The 16,411-nt window shown below is 39.1% G+C and overlaps 1 protein-coding gene across 1 annotated transcript in view; it reads right to left on the reverse strand.

Annotated features, from left to right (window-relative positions):
- The window catches only part of RYR2 (ryanodine receptor 2), a 728,853-nt gene that overhangs the window by 301,401 nt on the left and 411,041 nt on the right, over positions 1-16,411 (reverse strand). Inside the window, exons 18-23 of the mRNA XM_073878937.1 lie at positions 13,769-13,887; positions 13,296-13,429; positions 11,378-11,619; positions 6,329-6,521; positions 3,798-4,014; positions 1,937-2,041 (exon numbers count right to left, since the gene is read on the reverse strand). Coding sequence (XP_073735038.1) covers positions 1,937-2,041; positions 3,798-4,014; positions 6,329-6,521; positions 11,378-11,619; positions 13,296-13,429; positions 13,769-13,887 — 1,010 coding nt within the window. The remainder of the gene's footprint in view (positions 1-1,936; positions 2,042-3,797; positions 4,015-6,328; positions 6,522-11,377; positions 11,620-13,295; positions 13,430-13,768; positions 13,888-16,411) is intronic.

Here is a 16,411-nt window from a genome sequence, read left to right on the forward strand (position 1 = left end):
AAAACCTTTAAAAAAAAAAGAATTTATTTATTTATTTGACAGAGAGAGACACAGCGAGAGAGAGGGAGCACAAGTGGGGAACTGGGGAAGAGAGAAGCAGGCTTCCCACTGAGCAGGGAGCCCAATGTGGGGCTTGAAGCCAGGACCCTGGGACCATGACCTGAGCTGAAGGCAGACGCTTAACGACTGAGCCACCCAGGCGCCCCGCAAGAACTTTTTTTAAACTCTTCAGGTCATCGCTAAGTTAAAAATAACATATCATTTCTTCTTCCTGGTGATCTTTACAATTGAACAGGACTTACACAAAAGCATAAATCATACGTACTTAATGGGTAGATCCATAAGTGAAATCTAGAATTACAAAATTTCACTCTGAATTCTAAACATCAAAGTAGAAATGAAGGTGTCCAAGTCCTGAAATAATCTACTCCCCATTTATGTAATTCCACTTCGCCTCTCTTCTCTACATGGGAGAATCATGGACACCACTGTGCTCTTGGGTGTCCAAGCAAAAACCAGAAACTTGTGCAGATTTCCCTCCCTCTCTTCCCCATACCCTAAACGTGAACTCTAAAACATGTCTCGCAATCATGTTTCCCCTTCCCCACTGCCAGGCACACATTTGTGAAACTCTTGCCGTCTCCCACCTCGGTCATTCGAAGAGCACTGGCAAGTCTTACAGTGAAAACAGTTCTAGAGTAAAAGCTAGAAAGTCTGGATCCCAGTGCTAGCTCCTCATGAGCTCTGCGACTGTCAAGGCCCAACTCTCAGAGATGTCATCACCAGCAAAACTGAAATAACAGCCCTGTGTGCTGTTATGAAAATTTAACCCAATAACCTGATAGACTGTATGTGAAAATGGAAAGCTCTAAATAAATATATAAACGTGAGGAAGTAGCGTGGGGTATGGTATTCACCACTAGCACTAATAAAAAATGTTCCGTATTTAAAGCTCAATGCAATAAACTAGGAGAGGGTGAATGCACTCATTTCTACATTCAGTCAAATATAAGAAAGTGTTAGAAACTTTGGGCTACCTAGGCTAATAATATTATAAAAATAAAAGTATTGCCACAGCCCTGCCAAAAATAGGTGTATGATACACTGAATTACATAGGAAATATTTTTAATATAAATTTTATTGACAAACCATAAACTAAGATCTTTATTTTTTTTTTTTGAAGATTTTATTTATTTATTTATTTATCTGAGAGAGAGTGAGCGAGAGAGCAAGCATGGTGGGGGCGGGGGGGGGGGCGGTGCAGAGGGAGAGGGAAGAGAGAGAATTTCAAGCAAATTCCCTGCTGAGCATGGAGCCTGACATGGGGCTCGATCCCACGACCCTGAGATCATGACCAGACCTGAAATCAAGAGTCAGATGCTTAACCAATTGAGCCACCTAGGTGCCCCCTAAGATCTTTAAATAATAATTTGGAAATATATCCAATCATTATATCTCAGTCTGTCTTCCACCTATGAAACCAACTGCGGCCCTCAGCCCACAGGACCTGTAGGGACTGCTACACACAGTTAAGACTAAAAGAAGCAAAGCACCAGATAAAGGAAAAGGAAAATGACTCATTTCTTTCCATTTTCAGCTTTCACTTTCAATTTCAGTGAGTTTCTTTTTTCCTCAGGGGCTTACAAGTCAATGCCTATTGTCTGTATATATTAACTTTGATTTAAAAATATAACTCTCAGCCTCGAGAATGACAACTTTTCAATTGTCTAGTCAACTGAGCCATCCTTCAACAAACATGACAATAATGTCATTCCCTCTTGTAAAGAAAAACTGAACAAAAACTCACGTGTAGGGGAAAAAAAAAAAAATCAATCTAATTGATTCAGGTTGCCAAATAGCAGGATGAGTGAGAAGAGGTTATGTTTTTAGAAAGATGTAGTAACAAATCTGAAAATAAATTTCAAGATTACGTACCGGACCGTACTGCCAGCCAAGTTCAATTTTATTCATAACCCAGAGTTCATGGATATTCTCGGCCAGTTTTTCTCTTATTCTCTCTAGGTGAGGAGGTAACACGATCTAAAATAAGAAAGAAAACACACATCAGAAACAAATGCAATAAAACCATGCTAATTGTCCTCACTGTGAACTGAAACAAATAAAACCATTGTAAACCATTAAAATGTTAATAATATAACTAGATTCTAACCCTTCTAATGTAGTTATAAAAATATAACGAGGTATATCTAAAAATTGTTTAGGTAATTTGCGGACTTTTTGGTGGGACAGCTTAGTTTCCAAGTGAATTTATGAACAAAAGTTGGGAAGAAGGAAAACACGGGTGTTGGTGGGGACAGTCACCATTAAGAACAATGCCTTCATGGATGTGGGATGTAAGCACCAGAGCGTGCATCACTTAAAAAGAGAAATCACCCCAAAGTTCTTAAACTAACTGGCTATTACACATAGGCCAGAATGAAGGCAATTCAGTGACCAAAGGATAATCCACTGGCTCTTTGAGCCTGTAAATATTTGCAGTGATTTATGCTTTTCCCTGGACTCTGCTGTTATTTCTAGTGGTTTCCAAGAATAAGCTTCTAGGGAAAACAATCTTTACATGTTCTCATTCAAAAGAGGAAGTTTAATGACTTCTTCATAAAGAACATGAATGGTTTTCAAGGTCAGGGGTTGGTTGTTGGTGTTTGGCAATGCACTTAGGTGTCACCCCACAGCCAGTCCCTCCACAAACATGGAGCAGGTGACTGCCTACAGCGTTCACTGACGAGACAGTTTCCCCAGGGAGCAGGCTATCACTGCTCCCTTTCCCCACAACGGTAGAGATAATCTACATCATAGGAAATCCTCAATGCGCTCCCAATGCATAATCCAATGTCCATCCCAATCCATTTCTAGCCTCCTAATCATGTTTACTACTAAACTGGGGTAGCACCACACATATCCTGCCATCCTGCAGCAAGAAACACCACACTGAATTTTAGCCATGAACAAAGCTTGCTTCTTGCCCTCAATAATTTCAAGGCCAGCATGATGAGACAGAAAACAGAATTCAAGGCGCTAAACAAGTTTTGTTCAACAACTGAACCTTCTGAGGCCTGGTATTAACTCTACTTCAGACTTTGGAGGCAATCTCGTGGATCTTCACAAACTTTGCATAACCACCCTTACTGAAGTTACTTCAGCTTCAAGATAAAGCAATTATTTATTTAATTCATTGTCAACGTCAAGATGTGTTCACATCTATGAAACAGAAAAGGATAAGGATTCACATTTCTCGGGTGCCTGTTTGCAAAGTGTCATGCTAATGTGTTATTTATTAACTCTGTCAAACATACTCTTAGCATCCCAATTCACAAGAGGAGCGACTTCCTCAAGGTCCCCAAGTAGGCAATTGACCCCAAGCACTCTGACTCTAGAGTCCAGGATCTCAATCTCTACTTAGGATAAAGGTCAGTTAAATTGCTTCAAAATAATAGTGTATCTAGATGACTGAAGAACTAAACTCCACGTCCACCGTAGGTAAAAAGTGCACCCTAAAATTAGTATGCATTACCTCCAATTGTGACCCATATTAGTGCATCATGAAATCAGTGTAGTGGCTTGAGATCACTCTTTAAAAAACAGAATAGAATTGACTACAAAATAGGTGAGTGGCTCTGACAAAGGTAAGCATTATTTTACGAAACTTTCTTCGATTCTGCATATAAACTGTATGACTGTCAGATGGGTTCCCGTGCGCCGTGGTTCAAAAAGTCCAAAAGCCACTGCCCATCAGAACAAGGGCACAAGAGCATGACAGTACAGGTGCTCTGGGTACCTGGCTGGTATCCACGGGGATTGGCGTGAAGGCGGCCTGCGTCAGGGAGACTGTGGGGCCCAAGAGGTCTCGTGTGTAAGTTCTTTCTTGCTTGTACTCTCGGCTGTGCTCCACTTTCAACTTTTCTTTTGGCAGAACAGCTTCGTAACAAGGAGCATACCCAGGTGGCGGGAGGAATTTAAATTCTCCGTGTCTCCCCCCGAGCAGAAAGCGTACCCTAAAAGGGATGCATGTCAGGGTCAGGTATAGCTCTGGTGTACTGAAAGTTCCCCAATCAACAAAACACAGGGAATAAATGATTAGCACAAAATGAACTTTATCAGAAGCCACATTTTCCCCCGAGTACCATCAGAGTGTGGGCACCTTGGAGCCTAAGAACCTCTAAGCACAAAAGTAAAACAGGATGAGAGAACAAGCTGATTACGTTACATTGATGGATCCGAGAAAACTTACCACTCACTGGAGAAATAGCAAAAGCAGATGCATCATATTCCTATAGGAGAAATACCTAATACCTGTGCACAGTAATTGCTCATTTAATGTCTCCAGGGGGCGCAAAGAGTCAACAGAGAAAGAGCAGACATTATCTAAATATCTACATAATTAAAATTACAGGACTGCATGAGGTCTGATAAAAAGAAACAACAGTCACTTTCCAATGTCCAACTTCCCAGTGAAATTCCTTAAAGGGAACTCAAATGATACTTTGCAGAAGAAAGAAGGTCACCTTATTTCTTCTTCAAAGACAAAAAGAAAACCCCAAAAAACCCTTACTAAAGTCTTTTATATATCAAAGTCCTTTAATTAAAAATAATTTAAAACAAGTTCCACTGAACAGTGCTTTTTGAAACACAGCTAAACAATACTGATTTCACGGGCCCTCCACTTACAAAAATAAAATCAGATTTTCATTTTCCTTGCAATTCTTTTTCTAATTTGTGGTTCATTTTCAGGCCAAAAATAATAGCAATAATAATAAAGCGAATAAAATAAAAAGCAAAGAGCAAAAAACGAGGAAAACAAAAATTTTAAAACATTCCAGAGGCTTGTAGAAAGAAATATAATTTGTATAAACAGAACAGAAAAGGTCATTGGTGCATGGAGAGCTAATACTTCATGTTTTCTCTGTCCCCTCTTCAATCTGGTGCTTCTATAACCATGAATTATTCATATGAATAGAATTATAATGGGAAAAATAACCAGAGTAACGTGATGGCCAGTCTTAATAAGGGATCCACTCTCCTGAGGTAGCTACATGCCCATTTTCATATGTGACAGCGTAGTCCCTTATCGCAACAGACCATCGCTTGTTAAAGTTCTCTTTATAGGGGCGCCTGGGTGGCTCAGTTGGTTAAGCAACTGGCTTTGCTTAAGGTCATGATCGGCTCGGGTCATGATCCTGGAGTCCCGGGATGGAGTCCTGCACGGGGCTCCCTGCTCAGCGGGGAGTCTGCTTCTCCCTCTGACCCTCCCCCCTCTCATTCTCTCTCAAGTAAATAAAATTAAAAAAAAAAAAGTTCTGGGGGCGCCTGGGTGGCTCAGTCGGTCAGGCATCTGCCTTCGGCTCAGGTCATGATCCCAGGGTCCTGGGATCGAGCCCCGCATCGGGCTCCCCGCTCAGCAGGGAGCCTGCTTCTCCCTCTCCCACTCCCCCTGCTTGTGTTCCCTCTCTCGCTGTCTCTCTCTGTCAAATAAATAAAATCTTTAAAAAAAAAAAAAAAAGTTCTTGGAGCACCTGGGTGGCTCAGTCGTTGAGCATCTGCCTTCGGCTCAGGTCATGACCCCGGGGTCCTGGGATCGAGCCCCGCATCGGGCTCCCTGCTCAGCGAGGAGCCTGCTTCTCCCTCTCCCACTCCCCCCGCCTGTGTTCCCTCTCTCGCTGTCTCTCTCTCTGTGTCAAATAAATAAATCTTTAAAAAAAAAGTTCTCTTTGTAGAACTCCAAAGAATTATCATTCATCTATTTCCATCTGCTAACAGCAAGAAAGCAAAAGGTTAGAGGAAACCCTCTTCACCCAGCTGTTCACAGCGGATAATTTACAAGTACAACAGAGAGAGGGTAACACAGAGAAGTGATAGCTTGACCTGATGAACAGCAACCAAAAAAAAAAATCCATTCAGTTTCTGTAAAGATGAGGAGGTTTGGAGTGGGGTGGGGAAATATGATGACAAGAAAAGGAAAATTAATGAAATACAAAGAAAAGACGGTATTTTCTTATGCAGTGCTGTTCATTTCCCTTATTAAATAAAGAAGTAAACTGAAATAGGCTTGAAATATTTCAGGACACGGATTTGGGGCAGGGTTAGCCGACTGCCCCGTCTAAACGCTAGAACAGGTGGACAAAGCGTTCAGCCTCCCAAGATGCCTCTCTTGGGTGAATCTTACCTCTTCCTCCAAAGAAATGCCCTGGGCACAGATGCCCAGGAGTGAGGTAGAAGGTTAGCAGGACATGGGGCATGGCAGTGCCAAGTGTTCTGTGAAAGTATAAGAAGTCAGACGGGACACAGACCACAACACATAGAAATACTAACTTTATTCCTGCAGAGAAACTAACAACTGGAAAGAAGAGGCCATCAATGTTGAAATTCTCAAACATTCCTTGAACAGGTTGTCCGTTAATTCGGAACGAGATGCTCGGGGCACTCAGATCTAGACAGCAACTGATGACGTCATCAGTTCTCAGCAGATGCTGGTTTGGTGAGCTTACAGTACGAGCAATACAGCCTATAGAGGAAAAACAGTAAGGACGGTGATTTTTTTTCCCTCACAGAATCATCTTCAGAGGCAAAGATCTGACTAGGTACTGACAAACCAATGCACAATACTGGAAGAGAATAAATCTTGAATGCATACTAATGCTATATGTTAAATCCTTTGTCCAAAAACTTTTTTTTTTTTATTTTCAGAAGCCATGCCCCTCTCTTTATTGTAAAATGGACCTTCTGATATGCAGAGGAACTTCTGCTTGGAGAAGGATGGCATTTGATGCACAAGTCAGCTGAAGCCGATAATATAATGATGTCAGAGAGAAATCTTGAGGGAGAGACTTGAGTTCCAACAGATGCTTTACCACCTACTACTTGGATGACCATCAGCAAATTACATAACTTCTCTAAACCTTGATTTCTTGGAAGCCAAATGCCATCACCTTGCAGAGTCGTTATGATGATTAAATTAATGGTTTAAAAGAACACAGAGTCTCAGACACAGCAGGGCTTGCACGTCAGGACCCTTTCCAAATATACAGTCCCCTTTGTTTTATAAAATAAAAATAATAGGGATAAGGAAAGCAGAAAATGTGTTCATTAATGCATTGTTTGCTAAGAGGCAAATGCATGCCAACTGGTTTGCTTTACAGTTTATTTCACACAAGATCTTGGTTGGCTTCCTGAGAACAGCAGGATACGAGCTGAGGTGTGACAAGGATTATTTGATAAATGTCATTTCTTGCCCCGGCCAACCTGTGGCCTACGCTCATTCTTGACTATGTCAAAACTCCTTTGCTAATTAGTCTCTGTGGACATACTGGAAGACATGAAGGTAAGGCTCTCTCAAACACATGCTCACAAATGCATACAAACTTTCTCAATTTGAGCAAAGACAGAGATAGATTTCACGGTACAAGATTTGCATTTTTGTAAGACCTTTTTAAAATTTCTAGCATGCCAAAATTTTTACCAACAGCATATCTGAAATGCCAGTGGTAGAGCATATCTACTTTTTAAAATGTGTCAGTTTTATTTTATCAATATTCAAATCTGCAAGCAATAAATTCATTATCAAGCAGTACTTCTAAAATTCCCTGAATAAAGATGGCTTTTTAAAAAAATCATATAAAAGCAATGCAACTCACATAAAAAGGTCTATACCTTTGTTTGTATCAAGAACTATAGCTAATAAAAATATTATACAGATATTTATACACTCCAAATATACTGCTCAGTCTGAGGGATATTATTATGCTAATGCTAAGGACTAAAAACCACCATGGCAAACTCTCTTGTGATGCCTGAAACAAACAGGATCACTAGTGAACAACCTCAGGTTCACAATTTCAGTGGTATGTGCACACCGTTGAATCCAATTAGAAGCATTTTCAGGTCACATTTATGCAAACCGATCACATCCAGATGACAACTACATTCCTGTTCTCTGTACTAGCCATAAAGGAAGACAGCAACAGTGTGATTTATCACTCCTGGATTAGAAATCTGTACCCATCTTTCGCTTCTACTGTTCTAGGACATTCCTCCACACTTCCATATTTAAATGCTCTCAAAGCACCAAGATTTTTCACACTTTTGGCCCTCCCTTACAAACACTTGGAACTTGGATGCCCAAAATCGAGTTCTGCCTTTGCAGAGAAGACAATGTAGCAACACTGTGCAAAGTTTAAAGTGGAAAGAATAAGTGAAGACAAAGCTCAAAACTTGTGCTCATGAACCCAGTTCTCGTTCCAAAAAACATCACCACCCTTAAATTATAGCAGGTTAAATGATAAAGAATGTGCTTTATACCAGAAATCACAGATTTAAATTCTACTTTAACTATTAAAAAGAAAAAGAACAGAAGAGTGACCCCCAAGAAAATTATCTGAATTACTATGACTCTGACCTTGGTAAATCAGTCAGAAGCCAATTGATTTAGCTTTGTCTTTGTTGACTACGAATCTAAAACTAGGAAAGCATTTAATATGGCCAATGTCAGAGAAATTACTGCCTGTGTCCTCTTCCAGTATTTTTATGGTTTCAGGTCTCACATTTAGGTCTCTCATCCATTCTGAATTTTGTGTATGGTAAAAGAAAGTGGTCCAGTTTCATTCTTTTCCATGTTGCTGTCCAATTTTCCCAACACTATCTGCTGAAGAGACTGTCTTTTTCCCATCAAATATTCTTTCCTGCTTTGTCAAAGATTAATCAGCCATATAATTGTGGATTTTTTTTATTCCATTCTATTGATCGATGTGTCTATTTTTGTGCCAGTGCCATACTGTCTTGATTACTACAGCTTTGTAATAGAGCTTGAAGTTCGGAATTCTGACACTTCCAGCTTTGCTTTTCTTCAAAATTGTTTTTGGCAATTTGGAGTCTTTTCTGGTTCCATATAAATTTTAGGACTTTTTTCATTCTAGTGCTATTGTCATTTGCTAGGGATTGTATTAAATATGTAGCTTGTTTTGTGTAGTATAGACATTTTAACAATATTGGCTCTTCTAATCCATGAACATGGAATGTCTTTCCATTTTTTTGTGTCATCTTCAGTTTCTTTCATCAGTGTTTTATAGTTTTCAGAGTGCAGGTCTTTCACCTCTTTGGTTAGGTTTACTCCTAAGTATGTTATGGTTTTGGTGTAATTGTAAAAGGGATTGTTTTCTTATTCTTTCTGCTGCTTCATTACTGGTGTATAGAAATGCAACAGATTTCTGCACACTGATTTTGTGTCCTGCTACTTTACTGAATTCCTATATCAGTTCTGGCAGCTTTTTGGTGGAGTCTCTCAGGTTTTCTACATATAGTATCACGTCAACTGCAAATAGTGAAAGTTTTACTTCTTTCTTACCAAAAAATGTGGATGCCACTTACTTCTTTTTGTTGTCTGACTGACAGACCCCAGTAGCTTGAGAGACCATACCTTCAACTATAGGCAAGACACAGTACCTACTTTCTTGCCATTAAAAAAATATATATACAGTTGAATATTTTCTCCTGATATAAAGTTTCAAATGATTTTCTCCTGAATTCCACAACATAGCCTCCTTTCTGAGATATATTCACAGATTCACTGAATATTTTTGTTGTTTTCATTCTTATTTTATTTAACAGATACCTTGTAATAAAAAGTGTAACACATACAGATCAACTCCATGAGTGTTGGGTTCTTTTAGCGAGTTGAAAAAAAAAGCTTCAAACTAAATGCAAAAATGAAAAAAAAGTGGCGTGGGTACGGTTAAAATAATTAGAGGCAATTCAGCATTATTTTATCAGAGTAATCTTCCCCCTCATCTCTGTGTAATGGGAAAACAAGTTAACATGTTTCATTCATTCACCTGAGTAGCCACGGCATGTGGGGCCATAGTAGGAGGTAAAGAGAAGAGAGAGTAAAATCTGAACGGTGAGAATTAATATGTATTATAAAAAGAGACATTACCTCTACTTTACGTTTGTTGGGCTTTCTGATGTTAGTGCTCTTTGCCTTTGTTCAGTCAGTAGGAAAATTGTACTGTGGGAACAGGCTCTCTGACCCTGGTCTGGCCAGAACAGTACAGTGTGTATAACACACGCCACCCTCCTACCTGGACCCCAGCTACATGTCCCCATGGCTAGATGAAAATCCAAAATGGAGCCTCATCTCTTCCTGACTACTTAGCTACTAGCACTGAATAAAGGAAAATTTGGTAAGTATTAATGATAAAATACAACATGAAGTGCTTTTATTTATAAACCCATTACTAAACTCGTAGATTTAATTCAATTTGACTTTTAAAACGTTCATGAGCTACCAGACCTCTAAAGCATTAACAAATATCTCTTGTACCCCCTAAGAGACAGATTTCAGCTTTTTATATGTAAAAATACATTTTCCATATTTTCTCTATGCTTAATATGTCACAAAATAATATGAGAACTGTATTCTAAAGCAGTTTTATGAGCACAAGTGTATGTCTGCAGAATCCAGATGAATTCCGGTTTCTAAGAAACAGCTACATCAAGACTATGGACTCTGAGAAACAAACTGAAGGTGTCAGAGGGGAGAGGGGTGGGGGATGGGTTAGCCCGGTGATGGGTATTAAAGAGGGCACGTACTGCATGGAGCACTGAGTGTTATACAAAAACAACAAAGCATGGATCATTACATCAAAAACTAATGATGTACTGTATAGTGACTAACATAATAAAATAAAATTAAAAAAAAAAGAACTAAGCTTTTAAATGGAGCCAACTAAAATGCACCTTCTATTAAATTAGAGAAAAGGATATGATTTTTACATCTATCACTCATTCTTAATATATACTCAACTATCAAAGTTCAGGTTGATACCTGGTGAAATGAACTACACACTTATTTTTAAACAGTTCCACATAAAGTGTCATCTGACAATAAACTGACACCTCGCAATACACATCACAAATGACCAATTCCCAACGTTACATTATCTACCAGGAGATGGAACTTAATCTATTTCTTCCAATTATTTTCCAGGATCTGTTCTTTGGTGTTTATATTGGAAGCTAAAGCTTCACACACACCTGTTCAAGTAAGTAGGAAACACACAAGTTTGGTGTTTTTTGTTTTTTGTTTTTCTTTTTTTTGCGGTTTATTATGAATCAAAAATGCCACTTTTCGAACATACTGTTCATCAACAATACAGTGTTTTGGAAATGTACCATAATTGTAACAGTTTTGTTTTTCCCATAGTGAAATTCTGCTTTTTACTTAATATTCTCACTCATCGTTTCTAGGGTAAATTTCTGAAGAATAAATGTATCTGAATACACATAGCGCAGATAGATTTTGGAAACACGGAGAAAGGGCAACAGATTTCCTTCGCACACACAGGGGAAGATGCAGATGGTGCTGACCTGACCAGAGATGAAGGCCATCGAATCCGTAGGAAAAGAGATCGTCTCCAACTCCATTTCCACCCCACTCCTCACCGCCTCCCGGGTAGGGAGAGTACCCTTCGGTGGAAGCCCAGCCCACCCGCAGGTGGGTGGCTTCAGCGGTCACGAACGGCTCCGTGTGGTCCACCATCAGCTCATAGTACCACTTCTTATACTGAGCCGACCCTTCGCTGACGCCCAGAAAAATATTGGGTCTCATGCTTTAAAGAGATAGGAAGAGCACATGAGAAACTCAGGACAAACCTCCTGTTGTGTTCATTTATGTCTATTTCAAACATTGGTCCTGTTTCTCCAAAATGCAATATATTAAATCTGTTTTCCTTCAGTACTGCAAAATTACTAAGTCACTGAGGCGGTAGGCGGTGACAGCCAGCCTACAGTTAACATTCAGTGGCAGGTGTCTGCTTTTCCGATTACTTGGCAATGTCCCTCAGGGACCTAAGATGATTTTTTTCTGAATTGCTTTTCAGCATATTTTATACCATTGATCATGTTTAAGGTGAGATACTCAGTATAACGGGCCCTTAGAATTCATGGAGTTACCATTAATTCAGGACATGCAGACATTTTCCTAACTAAGCTGTGGGCCAGGTAAGGTACAAGGCTGAAGAGCCTTCCTTTATCAGTAAAGGAAGCAGAGTGATAAACAGCTTTGTTATTCTCAATGCCTCTCTGAGGGCAGAAGAATTTCTAGGTAGTTGTATTTAGTTTCTAAGGGACTTAGACCCTATGTTAACGCTTAGGATTAGTGAAGGTCTCAGGAAATACCACTCAAAAACAGCACGTCTGTTATACAAAGAGCCATTCAGGAAGTCTTAAATCAATCCGGTTAAAAAAACACAATATAGAAATATACACCAAATCCTACACTTTTGTTTAAAACAGGGTAAGGAAGTGATTACTTCCTGGATAGCTGCAAGATATAATATATTCAAAATTATTACTATCACGCAGAATATTTTCTTAATTATAAGCTGTATTATTTTTATTATACTACTTGGTATAAGGAAGGCAGCGTGGCTGGTATTTAAGGGCCCAGTCTCTGGCATTAGACTTGAGTTCCATTTCCAGTCCAATATTTTAATCTTTAAAATGTGTATAATAGGGCACCTGGGTGGCTCAGTCAGCTAAGCGGCTGCCTTCGGCTCAGGTCATGATCCCAGGGTCCTGGGATCGAGCCCCGCATCGGGCTCCCTGCTCCACAGGGAGCCTGCTTCTCCCTCTCCCACTCCCCCTGCTTGTGTTCCCTCTCTCGCTGTCTCTATCAAATAAATAAATAAAATCTTGAAAATAAAATAAAATGTGTATAATAGTACCTAGTTGGACTAGTTGAACCCAGTGCAAACACAGTGTAGCATACATGGAAAGCATAGAGAATAGTGGCGGGGCACACAGTACTCAAGGAATGTCTGATACCTTGGAAGGGCTATCTAACCAAAAATGTAGTTTTATTGTTTTATGGAAATTATATCTTAGACATTCTGATTCAACTTTTTTATTATACATAGCAACCACTTTGAAGTTGGCATTGAAGGGTAGCATTTTTACTTATATTCTAAGAAAGCACAAAACATAATTATATATAACTGTATCCCTGTAGAATTGTCAGCCTGTTCCTGAAGAGGTCAGTGATAAGCCAACCTCATATGAATGTGACTATGAAAGCTTACAGCCTTGTGATAAAAGCACATTCTGCTTGGTTCACCTACTGTTATTATTATCCCATCCGACTTATACAAAAACTACACCATTCGCTGGGGTAGTATGTAAAATATCCTAATAAAACAAGCGGACCACAGGAGGCCTTAGCTACAGAGCCAGAACATGAATTCCTTGTTACACCACCTATTTGGTGACAGTGTCTGTCTGAGTCTACCTGCTGACATGGTTCACAAGACGTGTCTGTAATAGTAGGTCTCTTCCTGGCAGCAGGTTGTCACAGATGAGATGCTGGTTAGAACGGACCGCGACTCCATGGCAGACACAGAGAGAGCACAAGACGTCGAGAACCTGGAGAGAGAAAGCACTTCCAGCCGACTAATTCCCTTATTCAGATTTGAGTATCCCCGCACTGCTCGTGAATGCGAACACGTTCCCTCGGACCCAGCCATGTGAACGTGACAGCCACGAGGTCACGTATCTTCCAAGTTTCTCTTACATACAAACTGATAATTGCTCAGTGTCTCAAGGGTGCTACAAATAAGCACCAAACAGCATTACCTGACTGTAATTAAGAAATGAGAAACACTCATGACACATTTGACACACCTTTTAAAAGTTATCTTATTTTAAAAATATATTTAAAAATTATCCCAGAATTCATCCATGGCAATACATTCGTTCCCTTACCTTATGGTTTCTTCCATGCTTGTCTAAAAGTGAGATTATGGATTTAATGTGTCCTTCCTTAATAATATTTAGAGCTTCTGGACTTTCTACTAGCACACAGTGTAAAACTTCAAGAATACCTAAAGATAAAGAAAGAAAATATGATCAGAGAGTCTACAATGATCAGTGCCTTTCCTTTTTCTCTAGGTGTTCCTTTAGGTCAACATGTAATTATTATGGGCTCGATGTGTTTGTCACAGGGTACTGTAAAGGGGGACAAGTGATGTTTGTGATGGGAGGAAAAGGCAATGTTAGCAGAGTAAGCAGGTAACTCTGCCTGGGAAGGTATGAAAGAAAGCAACCCTAACTCGAGCCTCAGAGAATACATTCATGATCATTTTCCAGACAGCAAAGTTAGGGAAGTAGGAGGCTGAGTGAAGTCTTGAATGGAATGCATAACTGTGGTGCCTTGAGTACAGAGCAAGTAGGGGACAAGACAGGTAGGTAGTAGGTTAGGACCAGCTTGTGAAGTTTCTCAGTTTGAAAGTATAACCCTACAACAGTGCACCCTAACCCACAAAGAACATTACATTCTCCCAGAGGTAAATGGTATAAAATGTTTCTTAGTTTCCAAAACAAGAGAAATATAGAGAATAATACAAAAATATATAGAAATATACAACCTAGAAAACCTGATGAGGAATGGGGGTATTTTTTTCCCAAGATTTTATTTACTTATTTGAGAGAGCGTGCATGCTCACGCGCACAAGCAAAAGCAGGCTCCCCGCTGAGCAGGGAGCCTAGTGCGGAACTCGATCCCAGGACCCTGGGATCATGACCTGAGCCGAAGCAGATGCTTAACAAACTGAGCCACACAGGCACCCCAAGAATGGGGGTATTTTAAAGTATTAGCCATCAAAGATAAAATGAAATATACCCTTTCTTATCTTAAAGCTTGAGAGAATAGAAAATAATTTTCATCAGAATTTTTAGTGTGAACTTGGAAAGCTGAATGTGTACATATGTATTGTTTCTGAGAAAGCTTGCTTTGTCTATTGAGAGTGCAGGCCACTCGTAGCAATTAGATATAACATTCAGAAAATGTGATCTCTGAGAGCTACAAAGTATCATGAGGGAAATCTGCAGAAAGGTTTATACATCTCCAATGGAGTTCACATTCTTGGAAAAGTGCTCAGGTGTACAAATGGCCAGAATACATAAGTAATGGCACACTATGGTTGCCACAATCAATACTTGATCCAAATCCCAATCCATGATAGAACAGGGGCTATTAATGCTAATTTCTTTACCGACGACATAATTTGGTGAAGTATGAATGTACAGTTGTTTAAAAAAATACCCAAAACAATGAGCTAATTTTTGGTGTAGTTCGAAATTAACTGCCGTGTTCCAACAACCCATGCTGATTAAAAAATCCAAGATAGAAAAGAATACAACAGGCTAATGGATAAAGATGTTTATATAAGGGTACTTAAACCGAATGCTTCTGCTATTAAAGATGGAGAAATAAACGCGTTCATTCTTAGCTAAAATAAACTAAAATAATACAAAAGAAAAAGCATTTTTAATAGATTGCTCATATTTTATCCCGATGTCTTTGTTTTGTCCCAGTTACCTATTAGTGCAGAACACAAATATAGCTGCCCGTATTTGCAAATGAAAATTATACTGTGTACCAGCCAATGCTCATTCATTCCCATTTCATCTATGGTTGCTTTTACATTAAAGAGGCAGAGCTGAGTGGCTGCAACAACACTCAGCCCTATGGTCTACAGAACATAAAACACTATCTGGCCTTTTCCAAAAAAATATTGCCAATCTCTACTTACAGAGTTGATACAACCATTAAGACAAAAGACGAAGAAGTAGAAGACCACAAGAAAAATAAATTCTCTTTGTAAATAAATATACATGAAAACCAGTAACATTCAAAGACGTGAATATATCTGAAAAGATTTGACTAGATTGTGAAAATGAACAGCACAGCGATCACAAAACACAAGAATGGCAATACGAAATATGAAAATAAATCTGATTTTCCCATATTCAGCTTACTTTAATAGAAGGCTTCCAGAGTTTGGGACTTCATATTAAAACATTTTTCTTTAATGCTGCTACATCAGATCCAACAAATAAACATTTAGTTGAAAAGCACTGACTGCCTCTAAGTCTGAGAGTAAAAGGTCAGAGAAAACTATTTTTATTTTCAACTGTTGGAATAAACAGCAAATAAACTTCTATTTTTGTGTGGGTGGTTAGAAATTCCTAAAAGAAAATAAATTGGAAATACCAAAAGACTCATTCTCCAAAAAAATAAAGGCTGGCTAGACTGACTATATTATATGTATGTATAAATTATGCCAATATATGTCTCAAACTCTTCTGTGAAAAAAGAAACAGAGGAAGGCGGCTTACTAAATATTACAATGTCAGTATCTAACCAAAGATGGTCTGGCAATTCTAAACACACTGAATAAGACCCAGAGATGGAAATAGTGCATAACACTTATTGCCAGATTCTCAAGGAATAAATTGAGCTTGGTAGATCCTAACAGTATTACCAGAATGAATTATGAACATAAATTGTCAAACATACACACACACACACTAGTAAGACAAAACAAGATTTTGTAATCTGTATAA

This window comes from Callorhinus ursinus, unplaced genomic scaffold, assembly GCF_003265705.2.
Source record: "Callorhinus ursinus isolate GAN/ISIS: 27379988/994484 unplaced genomic scaffold, GSC_fseal_2.0 scaffold32, whole genome shotgun sequence".
Lineage (NCBI taxonomy): Eukaryota > Metazoa > Chordata > Mammalia > Carnivora > Otariidae > Callorhinus > Callorhinus ursinus.